The 25,039-nt window shown below is 39.0% G+C and overlaps 2 protein-coding genes across 2 annotated transcripts in view; one reads left to right on the forward strand and one right to left on the reverse strand.

The window, feature by feature from the left end:
• On the forward strand, positions 1 to 24,326 carry vstm2lb (V-set and transmembrane domain containing 2 like b). Its single transcript, XM_005469299.4, has 4 exons — positions 1 to 349; positions 20,085 to 20,254; positions 21,318 to 21,362; positions 21,558 to 24,326. Exons 1-4 carry the CDS (start codon positions 235 to 237, stop codon positions 21,807 to 21,809), a joined length of 582 nt encoding a protein of 193 aa, XP_005469356.1. The 5' UTR covers positions 1 to 234; the 3' UTR covers positions 21,810 to 24,326.
• tgm2b (transglutaminase 2b) overlaps positions 23,916 to 25,039 on the reverse strand; it is a 10,687-nt gene continuing 9,563 nt past the window's right edge. The window contains exon 13 of the mRNA XM_003441542.5: positions 23,916 to 24,522. Coding sequence (XP_003441590.1) covers positions 24,372 to 24,522 — 151 coding nt within the window. The 3' untranslated portion in view covers positions 23,916 to 24,371. The remainder of the gene's footprint in view (positions 24,523 to 25,039) is intronic.

Raw genomic sequence — 25,039 nt, forward strand, 5'->3', positions numbered from 1 at the left:
ATTGACTGTCCCGGTGTGAGCCGCCGCACCTGTTTACACGCTGCTTCTCCCTCCGCCCGCGCTGGCCGCATCATCTCCTCCCTCTCACAGCCGAGCGGGTCTCTGAGTCTCTGTCCTCCGGCTCCAGCTGTATGTCTGCAAGGGCTGCTCTGCGCCGGTGGGGATATACCGTTACCAATGCTCTCCATCTAACGTGAAAATTTCATACAACTGTTTTAAATACCGGCCGAAGCAATGGGAGCTTTCGGAGTGATAATGGGGCTTTTACAGTACGCGGGACTTTACATTCAACTTAACGCAGCTCTTAACGACGGACACGGAGAGGTGGATAATCACATCTCTGGGAACGGTAAGTTGTGTTAATGCTTGTGTTTGTTGGAGAGGAAGAGTGAAGATCTCATTGCATTGACTCTTAAGTGTTTGGGTGGGGTTTAGTGAACAGCAACGTTTGATGTCAGTGATTAGTTCAAATACATTACGGATGGGGTGTGTGGGGCTAAATTAAACAATGAGTTGTGCACTTTCATCATGTTTTATTGTGTTTACACCAACGTGCTCGACCATGTTTGAGCATTTTAATATCCCTGTATATGAAACTTGTTTTTCATTACTCATTAAGAGCGCAAACACACACACACACACACACACACACACACTTGGGTTAACAACAAGCAGCCTGTGTACAGGCAGGTGTTTCATCATAATGTCTTCTTACTAAAGTGTCTTCAAAATGTTTGTGTGTATAATTATTTTAACACACACACACACACTCACAAAACAGATGTTGCAACTTTGGTAAGTGTTTGCATATTCCTAAATGTCAGCAGAAAATAAACATTTTTTAATGTTTTTTTTTAATATCAGAGAAAATGTAAGACTAGTATAAACTGTAATAAAATAGGTCATCTTTCATTTCTTAACCATGCATTGCTGTTTGGTCTGACAAGTACATTTTTTTGTTAAATTTTACTTTACACATAACTGACTCAGGTCTTTCCCCAAGGCACCCTACCCAAACCTCTTGTTTTTAGTAGTTTCATACAGTATCCCTAATTATTTTAGGCAATTTCTTTTTTCCCAAGTCAATAGGCGATGGTAGAGACAGAGGGACAGAAAACGTGAGGAGAGATTAGGTGGGATGATGTGCAGTGTAGGGCACCCTTCAAAAATCAGTTTTGCAGTGAGATGGTAGCCTGCCCCTTACTGGGACCTCTACAGTGGTGTATTAATGTTTCATTTTAAGACAGTTTAGAAAATCTGTGTCTCTGAAAACTTTATTTTGAGTTGTATTTCATCAAAAAGTATAAAATAATGCTAATTAATATTGCTAAACAAGAATTGTAGAGTTATGAAAAGGTAGATATGTATTACAAATCCAACAGCACACTGTGTGAGCTGTTCAAATTGACAAGGCTTACCAGAATAGTTCAACATACTGAAAAATTAAACCCAGGGTGGACTGAAGATTTAGTCTGATGTACAACAAAATAAAATGTAACACTATAAAGTAAAACACAAATGCAAAAGGATGTGCACGGGTTTGCAATAGTCCAGTTGTTCTTCTAGGCTGATATTTCACAGCATAACACCTGACTTATTGTAGTTTCACTGGGATTGCTATTATTAGGGAGATTTATTGGTGACTGAGACAAATTCTTTGTATTACAATGTCCACTTAATGCCATTCAACGCTAATGAACCTGTACTGGCATAAAAATAGTATGTAAAAGCCTACATTAAAATTCCCTTCCCTTTAGTTAAGTGTCTACCCTTGCACCTTCAACAGCAGGATCTGTTGGGCAACGATAAAACCTACTTCAGACTGAAACATCTAATGTTTACTTGCACTTTAAAAAAATGCAAAGTCTTTGAAATGCATATTTTCAAGTCATAGTCACTGAAACCACTGTTTCATTATTTGTTATTATTATTTTACCAGCTTTAATAACTTCTTTCAGTGAAAAAGAACTCTGTGATTTCTTTTTCTGTGGTTCATACATTGTGAAACTTTGAACAGAATTATTATTTATAGCTAATAGCAATCTCACCTTTCTCCTGCAGCTCCTAACCTTACTGTTACATAATTAAATTGCGTGGTTTCCCTTCAGCTTGCTGTGTTTAGCATTTTAGCTTTGACTTGACAAACTATAAATTCTGCAGTGGCGTCACGTGGATGGACTATACTGGACAGGTTAGAAAATCAGCAGCATTTTTCCCAAAGGAAGCAAATTAAAATTGACTGTAGTGTTGCCATTAATACTGTTTCCCAGGCAAAAAAAAGAAGGAACGCCTCCGTGTGTTTAACAAGAATGAAAAACTATATTGAGAAAACAACCTAGAAGCTTTCTACTGTCATATTTTTACAACATCAGCTTCACCACCAGAAAACAGAGTTGTACTATCCTTTGTGGTTAGATAATCCTCTGAAGATTTTTAAAAAAAAATCAGACTCTTTGATAAATGGCTCAAGCAGAGGGAAGCCAAGCCTTCATGCAGAGCAGAGAGGCTGGATGCACAGTTCTGGAGAGTGCTTGTTAGATTTAGCCCTGACTCATTTGTTTCAGATAAGTGCACCTGGCCCTTGCACCCCAGTTTCCACTTGAGCTGAAGTGTAGATTGAATCACCTACAACGCAAAATTATATGTTCTGTCTGAAGACAAACATGTTCGATGGATCAGTAGCTTCACCCCTTCACATGCATCAGAATAAGACTCTTACCTGCCACAAGTACTTGAAGGTCAAGTCTCAGCAGTAAGGAAAGCAACAGAAGCTGTAATAAGTGATGTTATGCATGGGGGAGGTCTCGGAGGTAACTTATAACACAAAGTGATGATAATGATGATGCGAAACATGTTGGAAGCCTTTCAATTTTAGCATAAGATGTTGCAGTGTTAGTGTTCTTTGGCAATGCTCATCCTCCTCTGTGAGTGCACTACCTTCACAGTGTGGGGGCGTGTACCAATTCATTAGGCTTCCAAAGTGGCTGGGATCCTCACCCAGTCCTCTGCTTGCTGTCCTCTTAATGAGGACAGCCAGCTCAGTCAGTTTGCATTGGTTTTTAATTTGATGGAGCTCTGACAGTGCAGGAGGTGGGGGGCAACAGATTGCACAGTCATGCTGTCACAGCAGAGGGTGCTGGTGGAGGCTTGGTAGGAAACAGAAGGGCAGTGAAACAATGGTTGAGACAGAGGCAAGAGTGTGTGTAACACAACGTGACTTGAAGTGATGACTGGTGATACAGAAATCTCTGATCTGTAAGAAAAAAAAAATCAATCAGTTGTCTTGATATTTCTGTGAAACCTACCTGATTTTACGGAAATTCAAGTGAAACAAAAAATAAGCTTTGAACAATCGACTTTCAGTACTTGTAGCTACATTAAAACATCATATTTTATTTAATAAATTAAGACTATTAAAAAAAATTAAAATAGAACAAAGAATTTCTTTTGGAAAAAAAAAGCAGTTGTGATTGTTTTAATTACAGATTCATCTGCTGATAATTTTCCTCCAATAACAGACTGTGATTTGCCCAATTAAATGCTAACAACAGTGAAAAGGTTCATTACGATGACAAGAGATTGATTGTTTTACGTGATGCCTTTGGCATATGAAAAATTGTCTGTGAAGTAGGTGATGTTCATAACACTGAACAACACTTGAGGAGGAATTACGAGAGTTCAGAAAAGCTCCGTTTTCAACAACATTAAGCAGTGAACAGTTATCATAAATATTATCTTAACTGGTGTGTATATTAACATGAGCTGCTTCACTATTAGCAATTACTCGACAGCCACAAATCCAGCCACAGGGGGTCACCAGCTAGTGCATTCCCAGAGCTGGTCCCATTCCCAAGCCTTGATTATTGGGAGTGTTGCATCAGGAAGTGCATCCAGTGCTTTGCCAAATGAAACATGCATCCACAGTGGCCACGCCTGTGGAAACATTTTTTGGTACTATTTTAGGTCATCTTAAAATATTTGAACAAAATACTTCTATTTTATATTTAAATACTTCTCTTCATTGGCTAACTATTATGTCTTGAATTGGTTTTATAATTTTATTGTTGACTGGCACCAGTGTATATTTCTGATCTCCTGAAATTGTGCACCCCTGGTCTAACCTGAGGTCCTCAGCGAAGGCTAGTTACCCCACAATCTCCCTGAGAAGATCTGAACGGCTCACTGGCTTTCTCTGATCCTCCATTTTGAGTTATTTCTATGTTGTCCTTTGTAATTGCTTTTTCACCTTCTGCTAGGGATTTTTAATTTATTTTATATTTGCTTTTAATTGACTTGTTTTTTAATTTTAATTGTCTTCATTCATCGCTTTTAATCTCCTTGTGCTGCCTGTATTCTTATACCTAATGTTTCATCTTTATCTCCTCTTAAATGTTTTATATGCTGTTTATTTCCCGTCTTGTCTCGTGAAGTACTTCCTAATGTTATTTTTTAAAGGTGCTATATAAATAAAGTTTTTTATTATTATTATTACTAGCAAAAATCGGCCCTGCGGGCAGTTACTCTTTGCTTTGCTCATGCTTTACAACACAGACATGAATGTTAATTTGTCATGTTATTTTTTTTTTTATGTTCGTTATATCACTGTATCTAGTCAGATAAAACAGCTGTTCATAAACACCGAACAAAAAATACATGTATTTCTTCTTCTTTGCAAGCTATATATTAAGACAACCGAATCACATTATTAGCATGATTATTTGATGAACACTTATTTACAGTTGTGCATGAGAAAAGTTACCCCAATACGGACGTGCAAAATGTATTTGCATACAGCCACGTAGACGTAATGTTGGCATTCATTTTGAGCTACTACACATAATATATCATTTGCAAGGATTTGAGTGCTATAAAAATCATTTGTGTGTAGGAGCAGTTTAGGAACAGGCATGCATCATTATAGTAAGATGATGATGATAATTATTTACTATTTTTATTATTAATAATACATTTACAACTTGCAATTTTCAGTCAACTTAAACTAGTTTTATCACTTTAGTTATTCTTTGCATTGTTATAATCCTTATAAAAAAAAAGGGGGGCTTTTAATTTTTGGGGAATTTTTTTGCCCCTGTTCTATCAAGTATATTTTCCTGGGTTGCTTTAAATATTAGTATTGTGACAATCCCAGTGTACCAATGTGGACATTCAAGTTTGGGTTTTTTTGATAAAGAGGGTTCAGAAAATATAGTACAATTGTGAATATTCTACTTTAACAAGCTCTGTGTGTTATGATTCAGTTATTAAACAGATTATTATATGTGTACTTTGAATGCGAGAAAAACTAACGTGAAAATGTAGCAGCTTAATTCAATGTCCTGTTTAGTTCATTGAAACTGTGTAGACAGGACATGCCAAGCAAGGGCTCCTGCACTCAACTCAAGGAAAACACAGACACCATTACTTAAAGGCTCTCAAGGGCGACATAGAAGAAAAGAACATAATGTTGTCTTTCATTACTGTGGACTCCAGATGGAGTACGCTGAGCAATCTCGAAAATGCCTCAGAGCCCTGGTATGTGTTGTCAACAATACGTGATACTTCATGTAGCCACATACTGGGAGGAAACGCAGAAATAGCCTCCGTGTCTCGCGTCCCAAGGGCTATGAAAAATTCAGTCCGTAAGCCCGGTGTATCAGTGGCAAAAGGTGGACAGCTGCTTGCTTGAATCCCGGCTCCATTCTTATTTCATTATTTTTAACTTCCACCTTGAATTCAGGCTGAAGGTCTCGCAGTAAATGATAATTTCCCAAAGGACATACCTTTCTGTTTGCCCCAGAGCTGATTCTGGACCAAATACAGCTTTATTGACTTTCTGGCAATTTTTTTGTTTATCAGTATAATTATTTCCCACACTTGGTTATTTGCTGTCACTTGCACTGTAACTGTTGTACAGAAATCTCTTGACATAATATCCTAGGTGATCCTAATATTTATTTTATATATGTATACAGGTTTAACAAAAGTAGCTATTGACTACTTAAAAGATGTTTTGAAAGTGCGATAATCTCTAAAGGTTGTCTTGTATTCATCGATCTAACAGAACTCTCAGTAGGCGTTTTTTGTATGCAGGATTAAAGCTTTCTGAGATCAAGATAAATATCTGTATCTGCAGCAGGTCTCTTTATTGCTGCAGCTTCTTGTTGTTTCACCCACTATACCCTTGGGGCTTCCCTGATTATTAAACCCATTCATCAAATTAGTGAAATCCCTTCTCTCAGGGGGGTTTCTGCTCACGGGCTATTTACATTCACCTTGGTCGAAGTTATGTTGTTTAGCTGGGTTTTTGTGTCTTGGTATTTACAGTTTTTTTTCTTCTTAATGATTCATTTCTTCTCTACAGTGCCCTATAGATGTGACTCAAATGGCACCATTGAGTTAATGAACCCGATTTTACTAGCTGTCCCTGTAAGGCAGCACCTTTTCAGGTGAAAAATGTTTGCACTTAACTTAGAAAAAGGATTTCTACAATTCCTCCAGCTACCAGGCATCATTTCTCATATCATATCTCTCTGTAGGACTGGACTGACACATGAAAGCAGCCCTGGAGATGGGCTCAGACGAGCCACATAAGCACTGTGGTCCTTGGCCGAGTTTTCTCAACAGTCACATATAGCCTGCTGTGCATCATTATACTTTATCTCTCTAAATTCACAGACACATTTAAAGAAGGGAGAGCTTTCAGCCACACCAGTAAGGCCTCTGTAGATTGCATCATAATCTTATTTTTGTACCTACTTCCTGAAATACATATTTTACACAGATATTATTCTAAGATTTGCATTTAGAGTGATACAATTAGGAATTCGTATGTCAAGTCCCAGTTTAGGCACAGAGTAGGAAAGGTGAGATTGGTTTGGGTATGGGAGAAATAAAGAGAGACTAAATTGATTGGGAGAAAGAAGCTGAAGAAGAAGCAAGTCAAGATCAAAAGAGAAAGGCCAAAGAGGAGACTTAATCGGTGTGCTGTCAAAATGACATGCAGGTGGTTGGCGGGTTGGGAGAAATGGAAAACAGATGATGTGCTGTGGTGACCCCTAACGGGAGCAGCTGAAAAAGGACAAGACTGACATGATACACAGTGACACTGTTTTTTCAGGAGCCTGAATTGTTGATACATGGCAGGATGGATCTATGCTTTCATATTGTTTGTGTCACTTTGTGACCCCAACATCTCAATGTTGCCGCAGAAATGCAGATTCATTGCAGCAGGCAGCATTTTTTAGTCCTCTATTGTCCAACTTTTGGCCCATCTGCTTCAAAATTCATGTTCCGTGTTCAGAAATGCTCTGGTGAATACCTTGGTTGTAACAAGCGGTTATTTCAGTTATTGGCTTCTAATTACTTCGAAGCAGCTAGCCATTCTTTAATCTCAGGCATCTACAAGGCATTTTCACCCAAGAACTTCAGCTCACTGGATATTTTCTCCTTTTTGTGTGGTCAGTGTATGGGACAATCCCAGTAGATTTGCAGGTTTTAAAATACCATGCCTGGTACAGACAACGACACAGTCACTTAAAATCTTATTGTTTACTTATAAAATCCTAAATAATATGGCACCTGATTACTTAGCTGATCTCCTCTGTCTGCATAGCCCTAAGAGAGCACTAAGATCAACAGGTCAACTGCTCTTAGTGCAACCTAGGTCTCGGCTGAAGACCAGAGGAGACCGTGCCTTTACCATTGCCGCACACAAATTACGGAATAATCTTCCTCTTGACATTCGCGCATCAGATTCTATTCAATCTTTTAAATCACGTCTAAAAACGTACTTGTTTAACCTGGCATTTGAGGCTAATTAGTGTGATTTTCATCTGGCTCTGCATTTATATTATGTAATTATTTTATATCTGTAATTTATATTTTATATTGGGATTTTATGTGTATCATGGTTTTACTGGAAAGCGCTTTGGTGTACTTTGGTCTTTAAATATGCTATACAAATAAATTTGATATGATATGATAAATCACCTCTATCCCCAACTCTGATGTTGGGTTTAAACTTCATCTTGACCAAGTCTACATCCCTAAATAGATTGGGTTCCTGCCATCGGTAAAAACCTGCCATTGGTTGTTGTATCTGGGTGTACCTAATAAAGTAGCTGGTTACTGTAAAGATAGAATAAATACAGTGTTTACTAGTGTTGGGAAAAAAAAAATAATCAAGGATGCAGTTAGTAAGGACAGGCCCAACTAAGCTGATCAGTGTCAGACATCAACTATTATTTTTCCAAACAGACAATTAGCTATCTCATATGGTTCACTCTGTTGCCCATCTGCAAGCCAATTAGCAACCCATTTCCATCCTATCTGCTTCTTTCATGGTGTATCTGACCATTCAAGCCATACCTGCCAACGCCTACTCTGTTCTGTGCCGGTGTTTTCCTCTTGATCTCGCCCTCGGTTTCCATGTAATGTCCACAGAACACTGGATTGATGTCTCCCTGGATTATGCAATTCACATATGCATGTCGAAGGCAGACTAACTCTCACAGCAGATCCAAGTAAATATATAAATATTACAAATTGCTGCAGGTGGTGCCATCAATCTTCCTTTGGCTATATTGGTCCTGATTGAAGTAAAAACTGTTTTAGGCAAATATTTAAACGTTTCTTAGGTGGAACAACTGCATATTGAGGAAAGAAAAGGAAAAAACAACTGATTGCTGGTTTTCGTCTCTTCAAGTAACTGGCGGTGAGAGGAATATAGAATAACATACACCCTATCCTTTAATGGTTTCACAAAGAAAAAACAGAAGCTTTCAGGGGTGCTGACAAGCTTACACTTCAAGCCTCTCTCTCTCTCTCTCTCTTGCTCACATAAGTACACAAGCATGGACAAGGAAAGATACGGGTGTCACACTTGCTTCTCATCCATGCTAATGAGGCGCCTGTAATTTAGTCAACAGCTCAAGCTCCTCCACAACAGGGAGGGAGAGAAAGAGAGGATCGATGCATTGACCTTACACTGCCAGTCATACTGGATGTATCCCTCTGGTTTTGCCTTGGACCTGAAGATGAAAAATATTTACCATTACTGGAAAAGTATGGTCTCTATAGGGCATGAACAAAGTATTTGCTTTTGTTTATATACAGTGGCTTGCAAAAGTATTCGGCCCCCTTGAACTTTTCCACATTTTGTCACATTACAGGAACAAACATGAATCAATTTTATTGGAATTCCACGTGAAAGACCAATACAAAGTGGTGTACACGTGAGAAGTGGAACGAAAATCATACATGATTCCAAACATTTTTTACAAATAAATAACTGAAAAGTGAGTCAATACTTTGTAGAACCACCTTTTGCTGCAATTAGAGCTCCCAGTCTTGTAAGGTATGTCTCTACCAGCTTTGCACATCTAGCGACTGAAATTCTTGCCCATTCTTCTTTGCAAAACAGCTCCAGCTCAGTCAGATTAGATGGACAGTGTTTGTGAACAGCAGTTTTCAGATCTTGCCACAGATTCTCGATTGGATTTAGACACCAGACAGGTCAGGGATAAAGTTATTGAGAAATTTAAAGCAGGCTTAGGCTACAAAAAGATTTCCCAAGCCTTGAACATCCCACTGAGCACTGTTCAAGCCATCATTCAGAAATGGAAGGAGTATGGCACAACTGTAAACCTACCAAGACAAGGCCGTCCACCTAAACTCACAGGCCGAACAAGGAGAGCGCTGATCAGAAATGCAGCCAAGAGGCCCATGGTGACTCTGGACGAGCTGCAGAGATCTACAGCTTAGGTGGGGGAATCTGTCCGTAGGACAACTATTAGTCGTGCACTGCACAAAGTTGGCCTTTATGGAAGAGTGGCAAGAAGAAAGCCATTGTTAACAGAAAACCATAAGAAGTCCCGTTTGCAGTTTGCCACAAGCCATGTGGGGGACACAGCAAACATGTGGAAGAAGGTGCTCTGGTCAGATGAGACCAAAATATAACTTTTTGGCCAAAATGCAAAACGCTATGTGTGGCGGAAAACTAACACTGCACATCACTCTGAACACACCATCCCCACTGTCAAATATGGTGGTGGCAGCATCATGCTCTGGGGGTGCTTCTCTTCAGCAGGGACAGGGAAGCTGGTCAGAGTTGATGGGAAGATGGATGGAGCCAAATACAGGGCAATCTTGGAAGAAAACCTCTTGGAGTCTGCAAAAGACTTGAGACTGGGGCGGAGGTTCACCTTCCAGCAGGACAACGACCCTAAACATAAAGCCAGGGCAACAATGGAATGGTTTAAAACAAAACATATCCATGTGTTAGAATGGCCCAGTCAAAGTCCAGATCTAAATCCAATCGAGAATCTGTGGCAAGATCTGAAAACTGCTGTTCACAAACGCTGTCCATCTAATCTGACTGAGCTGGAGCGGTTTTGCAAAGAAGAATGGGCAAGGATTTCAGTCTGTAGATGTGCAAAGCTGGTAGAGACATACCCTAAAAGACTGGCAGCTGGAATTGCAGCAAAAGGTGGTTCTACAAAGTATTGACTCAGGGGGCTGAATAATTACACACACCCCACTTTGCAGTTATTTATTTGTAAAAAATGTTTGGAATCATGTATGATTTTCGTTCCACTTCTCACGTGTACACCACTTTGTATTGGTCTTTCACGTGGTATTCCAATAACACTGATTCATGTTTGTTCCTGTAATGTGACAAAATGTGGAAAAGTTCAAGGGGGCCGAATACTTTTGCAAGCCACTGTATTTATGTCCTCCACTGGATTGTTTTCTTTCATTATTTTCTCCCCTTTTCATTTTTAATGAGTCTTTGGTGGCTAGAGAGCAGCTGCTCCAGTGTTCTCATGGTCTCACTTCTATCATTGCTCTCTAAGCAATAAAGTAAAAAATGGCAAGGAGGGCCACTTTAAAAATGCATGTACTGTACTTTGCATCTTCAGACAAGCGTCCCCCTGCCTCTGCTTAAAAGATGGTTCTGACAGTACTGCCTTTATGAAAATCCATACTAAGACAAGGCCAGGCCAGACAAGCTCATTCCTTGCCAGCTATATAGCATTATAAATGAGACAACCCAGTGTGCTTAAGATTTCCCTGGGAGTCAATATCCACTTCAGAAGTACACGTTCTCATTGTACTCTCAGCCAGTTCAGGGCCATGAAAGTCCATGAATGGAGTCAGCTTTTGTGTTGATTTAGCATTCTACCAAGGTTATTCGATTGATTTCTGGTGATGCTTGTGTGATTAAAGTCAGGAAACAGTTGGATGTCTGCTGAGCAGGCTTGTTACGGCCTGACACTGGCACAGCGCGCACCGGCAGACAGTTGTTTGTCAACAAGTCATGTTTCACAGGCGGGGCTGAGAAGGGCTCCTGCATAGCTAACTGGAAGGCAATTTGACAACTGTCAGATGGACAATCAAACCCTGACAAAGGACCTGGGTTTATCGAATAGCAAACACTGTATATTGCTTAAACTTTTGACAGCAATCATTTAAGTGAGAATGAAGGAAATTTACCAGTAACACAGGTGAAATATTCTCATTTACCGTGGTCACTTCCCTCTGTCCGCAGAGTTCATGGTCTCTGTGACTCGTGTCTTTCCTGATGTGGAATTTTCCCCTCATACATTTGCTCATAAGGCCTTCAGTCACAACAATTAAGGTTCATCATACATTTTGATCATAAAGCATAAACCTTTGATTTATTTTTTTTTCTTGAGATTGGTATGTAAAGTCAAATCTGTAAAAGCTGAATTCTGTGTTTCCAGTCCCTGCATTAAAAAAAAATGAAATTTCACTCGCAAAAATATAGAAAAATGTCTTTATTCTCTGTAACTTATGGGCTTAAGAAATGGTGATGTGGAAAAAGAGTGACTGCACATACTCAGAAAGTGTCAGTATGTCAAAGTCAAGTAAAAAAGCTCTTTGTTAGAAAACTGTAGAAACACTATCCATTAGTTAGATGTGAAATTGGGGGAAGCAGAATTATAACTCAGTAGTTAATGTAGATTTAATGCAGCAGCATAGAGGATCATATGCAAATAGATTGCACTCTCTCTTGTTTGAAACATTGTTGCTATGATACACCACCACAGCTGTACAGGTGTAATGTGTTTAAGTACACTGACAATGTGTGGACATGCATTGTTGAGTTGTGGCTCCTGTGTAAGCAGGGCACAGAGATAGTTTACATATATCAGTAAACTATAACAGACTACATGATATTAGAATGAACAGATCATAAAACCATCAGTATAACATCTGTCATTCTGTCTTCCTCTTTAGAAAAAGGTACGACGGTCAGCCTCACTTATGCTCTCCCTCTCCGTCTTTGTCTCTCCTTCACATAGTCTCTGGTGTGGTGTAATAAGCAGTTGTCAAGGATTAATGCCACATTCATGGATAATCTTGTATACCGTATGTCTTCAATAATCCTCATTAAGAAATTGACAGTTTGTCCAGTGAAAATCTAGAGGACTCTTAAATTGAAATGGATGAAATGTTGAGCGTGTATAAAAAACGTAATGCAGTAACTTTTAACAGAGTGGAAGATAAGATCCATCCATCTAACCATTCTGCTTATCCAGTTTAATGTGACGTGAGGGCTGGAGTCTATCCCAGCTGTCATAGGATGAGAAGCATGGCACGCCCTGCGCAAGAATTTATAGATATTTATATACACCTTTTGTGTGAAACACATTTTAGCTATGATTGAAATTCACCTGGATTAAACACAAGTAATTCTATTTCCTCAGTTAGGGCACACAAAAGCACTATACCTGCATGGGCCACATATGTAAAAATTGTGTACAAGTAAATTTAATTTATTAATATGTTCACTATTATATATACATATTGTAGCACATTTAAAACCAAAGTGTGTTGTATGTATTTAAAATCAGTACTGCATATTGAGTTTATATTAATGATAACTACTGAATCTATGAGCAATAGTTGTAATTTTTATTCTGTTTGCTTAACAAACCCTTGAGATAAGCTACCTTGAAACATCTCTTAAGTATAGTGTAGGATTAGTGTTTAGAAGTCAGAATTACTCTCACCTTTTTCATGAGGTTTGAGTGGTAACTGAAGGATACTACTTAATTCAGAAATTATCTTTCTCGAAAGAGTGCCTGGGCTCAGCCTTAGAGGTTATGTGAGGACCTTGATCGTTTGGGAGGGGCTTTGCGGACAGCTGCTACTCCCCCGCTCTGAAAAGAGCCAGGTGAGGTAGTTTGAGGATCTGACCATGATGCCTCCTGGATGTCTCCTAAATGAGGTGTTCCAGGCATAGGAGGAAGTCCTGGGACAGACCTGGGGTCTGCTAGACAACACATTACATCTGTTGGTTGGTTTGGGAAGAGGTGGCCAGGGCAGAGTGGGGTCTGGAGATATATGCATATATGAGACGGCTACCCTTGCAACCTGAACCTGGATAAGTAGCAGAAAATGGATGGATGAAAGGATGATATTTTTCTGTTATTCTGCCAGCAGATAATGTGAGAAATTACTGATTTTTGTTTGTTTTTTTTACTTCCATTTATCATTTTCCTCTCTTCTATCTAGTAAAGGATTTCTTACTTTATCCTTTTATCTTTTTTGAATTGTTGTGATTCTCTGGGCAATTAATGTGTGTGTCTTAAATAAAGACCACGCTTACGGATGTTAAATGCTGCAGAATGATTGATTTAGAAGCCGCTCTGCTTGTTATTCTCTGCCTTTACCTCAGATGGGATTTTTTTGTGTTAGGAAAACGTGTGCATTGAAACATGCAGCAGGAACACGTAGCTGAACGTGGTCAATTTGTGGCAAAGAAATAATGCGTTTCTCAATTTCAACATGTGTTTCAATTCTACATAGCTACATTTAGACAGAGACACACACACACAGTATGCTGAATTGAAGCCACAGGGCACCACACAGCGAGTTACACACAGGGTAATTCTCCCAGGATGCTGAACACCTGCCAAAGCCAGTGGGCAAGGCTCCAGGAGATGTAGTGAGCTACTCTTGAGACTGTTGGGAGAATCTCTTTATGTCAGACACCAGAACGCCAGCAGACACATATTGCCCACTCAGCGAGCGGAAAGTACGGAGGGGAACCGAATAAAGGGAGGAATGAAAGTGAGAAAGGATACTTAATAGGAAGAAAGTATAAAAGAAAGGGTAATAGGAACAGGGAGATAGGAGAGTAAAAATGTATTGTTTTCAACAATTGGGGGTAGACTTTGAAGAAAGATGCCGGTGGGCTAGTGAGAGAGAAATGCAGAGAGAAGGCAAAGGATTTAAAAGAAAAGTAAGAGGTTAAAAATTGAAGGAAAAAATCTTGCCTTTACAGATTCAGGGTCTTATTGGCTGGCAGGGGAAGTGGAAAAGTGCAGGAATTACCTTGCAGGTATAAGCCTGTGCTGGTACTGTAGCTCTGGACGCGAGGACTACCCGTGCAGATTTCTCCTTGACTTGACTTTGACATCAGATGCTGTGCTTTCAAATGGCTGTGGAGACTCAGCTAGAACTGGTAATTTTTCAAGAGTTCTCCTTTATTCTCTATTTTGATTTTAATTTCAAAGAACCCTTTCAAAAACAGGTTTTATCCAATGTAACCAGTTAATTTTTCAATTCAATTCAATTTTATTTATATAGCGCCAAATCACAACAAAAGTCGCCTCAAGGTGCTTTATATTGTACAGTAGATCGCACAATAATAAATACAGAGGAAAAACCCAACAATCATATGACCCCCTATGAGCAAGACTGTTAAAGCCAACACCAGTTGAGCATGAGTCTGATTGAAACCTGACCTAAGTAGGTGTACTACTGTTTTGATACTCTGGCTAATTATTAACTATTATTTAGATAAAAAGGGAAAAAGTATTATTTTTATGTTATCCTTTAACAATCAGAAGATGAGCATATCAAGATACATCATTACAAACCACGTGAGAATTTCGAGTCCACTTGTTGGCCACATGTGGCTGAAGCAGGAGCAACAAAAGTAAATACAGGAAGAAGGTGGCGTGTTAAGGACCTCTGGAGAACATGGAGAATCCATGTCCATTTCATAGGTAATTGCAAGCCCGTACTGACCTTTGGACATCTATGGTACCCTACCGTATCCCAGAATGCTAAGCATACATGGCTACAGGGAGGGGTTTCGGGCAAACTTGCCTGGTAGTTGGGTCAGATCGTGGTTGAATCATGTTCACACTGTAAATGATCTGCGAGTGTTGTGTTGTGGTTGTGTGTCCACACCACACCAAGGGGGAAAACTAACCAGAGTTCAATTAAAACAGACTAAACACCACAAACACCACAAAATACAATGGTGTATCTAGGATTTTACAAAGTTGTTTACTTCAGCTAATATGCTTCTCATGCTCATTCAGCAATGTTATCACACCGTGTCATGTAATTGAAGCGTTCCAGCTTATGCTCTTCATCAAAGACTTAAAATCTTGAAGATGTAAAAGTGTTTACATCCTAATTACTTGGGAGACTTTTTTATTACATTTTAGTTCCATTTGACTTTGCAGTGTTCTCTGTTGGATCATCTCCCCAAGTGCTTTTAACAGAAGGGTTTTGATACTCCTGTATTGGTCAGTTAATAATTTATTACATTGAATTCTTTATTATTTATTCACCTTCCTTTTTGTGCTTACTTGCTTTGTTTTTTTTTAAACTTTTTACAGTATGTCACACACAAACAGCCTTTTTTTTGTTTTTTTTCCGCAGTAGTGCAGTCTGTTCCAAGTGACAGATGCTGCAGTGCTGTGCCGCTGGCTGTTGATACTGTGTCTGGAGGACAGAAAAGTGTAAGAACCTGCACTGAGTAAGAAAACCCAGATGATTGAAATGCCACCCTTGGTTGTTTTGCTCTTATATTTTGTGCGTGGCGTACTTCTCTGCCTTTCCCGGCTTCAGTTGTAGCACCATATGTTGAAAGCGCAATATAACAAGACATTGTTATTAGTTTTGCCTGACATCTGTGCTCTTCGTCAGAGATCTGAGAGGCAAGATTGCCACTGCTGAATAATGAGACGTATACTCTTACAGAGTGCTTTTCATTGCAGAGCATCATATTGTAGTATTATGGAAAGTAGCTGCGTTGGCATAAAACCATAAAGAAAATGTCTTTTCTCAGAAATGTCAATCTTTGCACCACCTTCTAGAGTGTGAGGAATTTGTGACAGTAAATAGGTTCGATGTGCCTTTTCTCTTATTATTTGTTTAGTCTTATTAAAGCTGAATGAATAGAATATGTAGATATAGATGTCTCTAATTTCTGTAACTACTCTAACTTCATGCCTTGGCTGTAATATTTATTCATTTATTTTGCCAGACAAATTTTGCCAGAATTGTCATGTTACAATTTTCTGGAACGTTTCACTTTATAACAATCGTCAGAACTTTCTTCCAGGTGCTATTTCTGAATGTCTTGATCTGTTCAAAATGAATTTGCTTTATTGTGGTTTCCTAGCAAGAAAGCCACGCACCATCAGATTACAGTTAATCCTTGTACCTGCTGTGATTACAGTCTGCACTGGCAGTGTAGTTAGTTAGCACTACGGGAAATTGTCTCAGCAGATGCAGCTTACTGTGCAGAAAAATCTGAAGAAAATGTGCACATTTACAGTTTTTGTTTCCTTTTACTTTACATAGATCCGCACTTCCTATTGTTTTTCTGTTTAGCTGTCTGTGCACATCTGATCTGCCCCGAAACGTTCTACAAAGTCTGGCAGTTTAAAATAAAAGACACTCATGTCTGTAAAATGTTTCTTTTCTTATGGGGGCATTTTACTTTTGCATTACAATGAAAGTGTCAGATTGAAAATGTCAGGAGATAGAATTTGCTGTTGTCTAGTGAATCTTTTGTTAAGACTGTTATTTCTGCAATCCACAGGGACATTTCAACCTGAGCTAGAACCTTATGGTTTATTCATAGTTTCATTTTCATCGTGTCATCATGTTTTGTATTGTTGTACTGTTTGTATTTTTAAACCTTGAACCTTTTGCATGTTCTCTGTTTTAGCACGAAATATTGTGCGGCACATACATTAGAAAGTGCAGCATCTGCCCTGTAATCTGCCGGCATCTTAATTGTTAGATTGTTAGGCTGTGATGAAACGTAGACAGTAGAGAAATTAGTTATTTGGTGACTGAAGTGTTTTGTTTTGTTTTTAGCATAAATAAAGTGTATTTGTAACTTATTAAGTACTCTAATGTTAAAATGATTTCTTTCAGGAGATCTCTCAAAAGCTTAAAGTAAATGTGTCTATATGTATGATTTTGGTCTGCCAATGTAAAAGCAGTTTTTATCTGAGCAAATACTGAAACCAGGATGTTAGGACCTTTTGGAAGCGTCTCTATTGAATGTGTTGTCACAGCAATGGTTGAAGGGGAGGGCACTATAGAGAAAATCACTTGGGGCCATGCAACACAATATTATCTGTGGCTGTGTGAGACACAATACATGCTATTTTTCCAATATGTTTGGTGTTGAGATAAGACATCCAAGGCTACAAAGCTACCCATACACTAATACATTAGTCCTGGAAGAAACCAGTCTTTGTAAGGCTTGCAATACATTTTTTCAGTCCAGACTTCTTTAAATCAAACTGAAAAGTCTCCAAAACTATTAAATTGGTATGGCATTTAAAGTATTAACTCTGGTAAAGCAAAACTGAGACACTGAATGCCAGTATAACTGTTGAATATTAGCATAAAGTCTCTGTTATTGTAATTTTTTCAATTGTCATTTTTGAATATGAGCGTTGAAGTCGGAACTTCACTGTGCCAAAGAACAGCCTCACAACACAGCTTCATTAGAAGTAGACTCCCTTAGGTGACCAAAATTGTTGTGCGTTGTTGCTACACAGGGCTCTGCTGGCTGTTGTCTGCAAGTTGCCGCTGCGGATTGTCACCAGGGGGCAGTATTAAAATATTTGGAAAAACTAGTAATGTTTGTGGCTCTTGTTTGTGTTTGTGCTGGTCCTTCAGCTTCGACCCTGTTGCAGAGAAGACAGAACTCCTAACACATAAAGAGCTTTTTTGTAGTAAAATGAGCATTAAACAATGAAAAGTCTCTGTTTCTCACATGTGCACTGTCAGCCTTTGCTTTTCTTGCTTCTCTCTGCAGTGAGCTCTTTCCTCTTTAAGTGATCATTTAAACCTCAGGTTTCTACTTGCTCATAGCATCATTCCTGTCAGAACACATGCTTTTTATTTATTATTTATGTAGCTATTTTTCTAAAGTCTTTTTAAAGTGTATCAGATATCGAGATATTGTGTCCCTATGAAAAAATGTTACAATTGTATGTAAATTAAATGCATAATTGGGGAAAATGGATAAAAAAGTGTTGAAGCAAGATTACACTGTTACATGTGCATTTGCATACAGGCCAGATAACTTGGTCACAAAGTGTCCTGTGTCTATCCTACTTTTCTGCCTTTTTCTCTTTTGGGCCCGGAGAGTCTCAAAACTACAGCAGGTCTCCTGCTGACAAATGAGGCCACTGCCTGGCTGCACCACAGCGGTGCAAGGGCACAAGGCTTTAGGAGTCTGTCCAGCGGCACTAAAGCCTCTCTCCTCGCTTGCCTATTCTCAGCTTTTTTTTTTCCATCAAGCCTACTTTTCATCTTTGCAGAAAGCAGAGTGAATATCAGTTGCAAATAATAAAAACTCCTCTCTTACTCACTTTTCTAAAAGACGGTCATTTTCTCGATAAGATTTAAAATATTACCTGATAGTCTAGATGGCTTCTGTCCTTATCGCTCTTCAAAGAGCGATGGGTTTTTCAGTACCTTTCCTTTTGTTTTACAGTTTTACTGATCAGTTGTTCTGGCGTTTCTAATTTCCAAGCTGTGCTGTCATCACACCTGTTTCAAACAGCTGCAGGCAACCTCTCCCTAATCATCAGAGAGTTGGTTAGCAACTAGCTACCCCCCCCCACCCAGGTGATGGCAGAAACCAAAACAGAGCTACAGGAAGAGTAAATGTTGAACTGTACATTTACATTTCATCAATACACATCACCTGTGATGCTTTATGCGCATTATACTTTTACTCTGGAGCATATTAATTATATTCTAATTTTAATGGCCAATGCACTGCCAGCACAACATTAAGCTGACTGAAATTAGATTACATTTCATGGTATGTAACCTCAAAATTGCATTGGTATTGATTTAATTTCTAAAGCTGCATAAATCTAATTTCGTGTTACACTGACTGGGTTCAATATGTTTTTGTCTGCTCAGAGTAATGTAGTAACTTCTAATAAGTCAAAGTTTTCAAATTAATGAATTTTATTTAATTGAAATTATCAGTCATTGATAATGAAATCTGAGTTCTTAAAATCCATCACTGCTGCAGTCAGGCTTCATTTGCCACATCTCAGACGTGTGTGGGCTTGTGATGCAAAAGGTATTCCCCTAATTATTGTCTCCACAGCCTTTAGCTAGGTCAGCTTTACCTATAATATAATCAATTTTATTAATGCACTCAAAACAACTGAAAAGCACTCTGATATCTGAAGAAAAGCTAATTGAATTGTCAGTTTGCTGCATTGATTGCTTTTACTTTTGCCCAAACATAAGAGAGCATGATCCCTCTTCTGTATTTTTTCCTTGTCAGTTTAGAGCAGCTATAACCAGCTGAAAATATTTCTCTTCTACACTCTTTTTTAGTATTCCTTGATAAACTAAGTGGTTTAATTTATTTAGTATTCAACTTTTTGCTGTGTATGTGTTTTATTTTGTTTCATTTTGAGATTTTTGTTTATGCCTCACCTTTGTTTCTGTGAGCATCCCAAGCAAACTGAGACAAATTCAGTAACTGATTGATAACCACCAACCTGATCACAACTATTATCCTGCAGTGCAAACAGACCTACAGTATAAAATCATTGCTTGGTTGGTTGAATACACCACTCTTCCCTGAAATCCTTATTTTCATTTTTACTTAAGTTCCAACACCGTGTCCGTGGCTTACAGTTTTTCTCATGTATCAGTGTGATGCAGTAATGCCGCATTGTCACAAGGCTCTTTGAGAAATAATGTTTCTGTCATTTTGGGGACATCTTAAGACCATCTCTCTCTCTCTGTTGCAGCACTGTTTACAGAGGTCCCACACGACATCACGACACACAGCGGTGAGGATGTAGAGATGGCCTGTTCCTTCCGTGGGGCGGGCTCTCCCTCCTACTCCCTGGAGATCCAGTGGTGGTACATCAAGGACCATAGAGAGTGGCATGAGAAGCCTCCCTATATCACTAATAATGTAAGCAGCTGTAATGCAAGTTCCTTTATTGTACATGTACGGTGATTTCTTCCTGGAGTCACCTGTAGCCCAGCGAAGGTGAAAAACTCCTGTAATACCTCAGCTAACTTAAACTTAACTCAATCAACCATCATATATTTAGCTTTAAACAAGAAGATATTTGTTAAAATATATATATCTTAATTCCAATTACAGATGAAACGGGGCTGCTTTAGCTTAAAAATAATAAAATAAATGAATAAAATAATGAACAAACTGCTGAAATAGCTAGAAATTATTTCATGGCTCAAAAAAATACTAGATGGATCAAAATAGTACACATATAATTGATATTGCAACACATCCAGAACAAAGCAAACATTATAGAAATTATTTCTTGCAACCTTAATCACTGTACACATTTTTGTTGCTGAACATCAATTTGAACATTCACTTTTTCAGATTTTACACTTTGTTTCTTATGGCACGTCCACTTGGACTAAACCCAGAGCTTACTGTATATCAGTCAAAGGGAAATGCAGTGGCACAAACCCTCTGGCTTGGAAACCAAGGTATAATTGCTGATTAGCATTTGCCAGCACTGGGGGAACAGGTTGACTCTCTCCCATCATGGGGGGACTCGGGATCCCCTGTTGTGCCTCTAGACACTATAATTGGTGCTGAGAAAGAAATAGATTTTCAAAATCTCTTTCTGCTCCATGCATAATTCATACCTATGCCCAAAAGAATACCTCTGTGCCTCTGCATACCCAATCACGCAAACTCTCCTGCTCAGAGGCTTGCATGCTTGGCACTGTGGAGTGTGTTCTTGTGCATGCACATTTGAACACACACACGTATAAACCTCAGCTCGACGAGAACAAGGAGAACAAGGTAACCACATCAGAAAAGCAATCCAAACAAGTAATCCTTTGCTTTAAAAGAAAAAATACTGATACATCAGTCGTGTTTGTTCCCGTTCCTCCAGTGAGACGCTGCTGAGAATGAGATCTATTTATTTTTTTTGAAAAACCTGCCTCAGTCGACTTTCTGCTGCTAACTCTTCATCCGTATTTCCTTGCAGGTCGTACCCTTGGAGGAGACTGTCAGAGATGCCACTAAAATTAGTGTAAGTTTGATGTGGTATCAATCAGCTGTCACCTAGAAAAGTCATTTTTGATTAAAGGCATTATCAATCACGATTATGGACATGTAAGAAATACACACTTTTGTAACACTCATTTCCATTTCGTGATGGATGCTCTTTTGACATTTCACCAAACTAAACATGAACAAGAAAAACTTCATCTTTTCTCCTCATTAGGTGGTGAAAGTGGCCGGTAGCAACATCTCCCACAAACTCCGTCTCTCCAGCGTCAAACCAACAGACGAGGGCACGTACGAGTGCCGCGTGATCGACTACAGCGGTACTGTGGCACAGCACCACCGTGTCCGGGCCTACCTCCAGGTGAAGCCCGAGAGGAGTCAGGGATCAGAGGGTGTCCAGTACAAGTCGCAGGGCAGTCACCCACACTTGCCCCATCAATCTGACTGTGACGAGAGCTGTGTGCTTTAAAACGGGCCACGTGCCCGGCACTTTGCATGTTCGTGACTTCACTCTGTAAAGAGGGACACTCATCAGCGCACTAATTTATCACACGGCTGAGACCCTTTGTGTTTCATGGTTTGATTGTTCATCTTTAATATTGTTATTTGAATTCCATTGCTGCTCAGTGGGCATGGTTTTGCTGACAGTACATCTGATTGACTTCATCTGTGTGCATTAAGTTTACCATAATGTGACAGTAAGGCTGTAATGACAAAGAAGAAGTTTTATGTTATTATTGTAGACCCAAGATACAGACAGACGATGCAGTGTGCCACTTCTATTGTCTTTTACCAAAACGTGTGCTGAAAGCTGCAGTATTCAGTACAAATGCTTTGTAAGAAAAACTGAATAATTTTACACTTTTTCATTATCTGAAAACTTTTCCGTGCATTGGTTTTAAATCGTGTAGTCCTTGTTTTTTGGCGCCTTAAAGGCAAAGTGTATATTTAGCTTTCTAACCCATAACTAGTATGTCTGTAACAATGCAAGTGTACGCCCTCGTCACATCGAGATAAGATATCTGTTCTTGTGTATTCACTTATTTGCACTGTATACTTTTATTGTCTTACAAAGTTACTCAGTGCCAATCAAACAAATATTCCAACCTCAGCTAGTACGTAAATCACACTAAAATTTTGCCCTAGTTTTCTGAATAAAGATACCCTTTGCTTTGTTTTTTCCCCAAATCACACCTTGACTGTGTTTGCCCCGTTGCTACTGTTGTGTTAAATGCTTTCATTTTAAATTATAAATTCAATTCTGTGATTCTGGTCTCTGTCTTGTGTTTGATCAAATAAAGTTTTACGGTAATTTAAATACATTTCAAGGTGTGCAGGCTTACTACTCGTGAGATTCAGTGATGCTTTAAATTCTTTATATCAGTTATACAGTATGTTTACTGCATACTAATCACTCTGCACGTTTGTAAGATTATAGGTAAGTCGTGTTCTTGAGTGGTGAATCGTGTTATGTGCTTTTGGAGCATACGGTCACGTTTTACGGTGTGTAAGCTGACACATTTGTAGACGGGATAAACAAAGGATTTTCCCCGTGCATTGTATTATATTCCGTGCTGCCACAAACGGCTGACAGGTTGTGTTGTGCTGCCAGCTGCTGTGCAACACAAACAGTGCATTCTTCAAAAGCTTTGCAGGCTTTCTTTTTCTTAACAGTTTATCTCCGTGACCAGCAGAGAGCACTGCTTCCTCCAAGCTTTGAAATGCAGTAAGTCACAAACATGCAGAGACACTTCCATGCACTCATGCTGTTAGAGAGAAGAGAAAACTAGAATACTGATGCTTTCTTTAAAAGCACAGCACAAATGAAAGAGTTCAGCCTGCTCGTGATATGAGTTTGTAGCATATTTGAGATATATCTGTGGTATCTTGCACTGTTAAATGGTGAATAAGCTTTACAGGTCTGTGGCTGTGTTCCAGTTCCAGTTTGGCACTGTGATCTGCAGTTGTCTAATACAATGATAATTGTGTCATAAAGCTAGAGCCCTCTCTGGTCATTTAGAAGTATTTGGAGGACAGACACTGGAGCCATGAGAGGCAGATGAAAGGGAACAGGTGCCAGAGAGCTCTGCTGCAGGAGCTGAAGTAGACATGGAAAAAGATGTGCATGTGAAATGGGACTGAAAGCAGTTATGCATGTTTTTTTAAAAGTTAATCAACTGTCTTTTTTTTGGTCTCTCTGACTACAGAGGATTTGAGAAAAGAATATAAAGGAAACTGACATGTAGTAACTTGCAGAATATTCCACAGCTCAGTCTGAGTATAATCAGTGATGAAGGATTTATGAGTGAGAGGAGATTATGATGATCTTTGTTTTAAGTAAAGCTTGCATTGCAATAATAACACAGGGTCATTAAATGATGTAATATGTTAGGAGACAAAAGATTAGCTTGCAAAGTGTGTTTGAAGTATTCATTTATAATCTCAGTACATACGGGTAACTAATGCCGGCATATTTACTGGGGATAGAGATGCTACCATAAAAGGAATATTTGCAGAGTCATAGTGTGCATGCGGAAATGGATCCCATGAGTACAATAAAATATTCAGGACTGGCTGTGATTAGCCAGGGAAATATTTACTGTATATAAACTAAGAGAAAAAGCATCACAAACACAGCTCCTCCATATTGCCTTTGCTGTAGTTAGTCCAACTGTGTTGGCTGTCATATAATACGCAAACAAAAACCTACACATTGCATCCAAGTCATGTGGAAACAAAGCCTGGCAAACAAGATTTTTAATTTTGTCAGATAACAGATAATACTTAAAATGGCCAGATTGTGGCTGGTATCAGTGAGTACAAAGCATTCATAAATCACAGTAAAAAAAAATTGGGGCTCAGACTAAAGTATATATCCACATAGTAATCCCTAATAAACAAGAGAGGAGACAGTAAGAAAGCACTGGAGCAGAAAGGCACTAAACTTGATTCATTGTCTAATCTTTAAATGCCAGGTCTGAATAAAGAGTAAGAATAATTCCATTTAATGGATTACGGACATCGAAAGGCTTTATTTTCCAATAATCACGTTTCTGTAGCCCTTGACGTGACACAGCTTGTTACTGTCAAAGTCAACCACCAGCTTTCTCAGTCCAGAATGGGTGGGTGTGAAGTAGATTTTCACCTTGGCATCTTCCCCAGGTCCCACTGGGGATCCCAGCCTGCAGGAAAAAGGTTTAAATATTACTTTTGAGGCAACACCAGAAGGTTTATATCACAGTCCTGTGATTGCATACACATTTCAATAATTCCTGCTGTCAAACAAACCATGATACTTGTGACTATTTATGGCAATGGTGCAGTTGGAGTTGAAGTGTTTGAATTGCTCTGAAGAGTTTGGCCAAACATAGCAGGCACATTGCTCATCAGTCATGGAGTCAGAAACGCAAAGCTGGATTTATGTAAAGTAAATTATTGGACTGTTCAAACACTCAATGAGGAGATACTCCTCCTATCTTCTTCTGTTGAGCAATCGTAAGGAATCCATTTGGTAATTTATTTTCTCTCCTGCCTGCTCCACTAACCCCCTAGCCTGACTAAACAGCAGCACATTCAGCCAGACATTCGGGTGCTGCACTGAGACTTGGCAGCAAAACGTGAAACAATATGACACAAATCTCATAATTCATAATTCAAATTGGGAAGTAACATTTCCATTACAGACAGTAATAATTTTTA

The sequence above is a fragment of the Oreochromis niloticus genome, linkage group LG5 (genome assembly GCF_001858045.2).
Source record: "Oreochromis niloticus isolate F11D_XX linkage group LG5, O_niloticus_UMD_NMBU, whole genome shotgun sequence".
In the NCBI taxonomy this organism is placed as follows: domain Eukaryota; kingdom Metazoa; phylum Chordata; class Actinopteri; order Cichliformes; family Cichlidae; genus Oreochromis; species Oreochromis niloticus.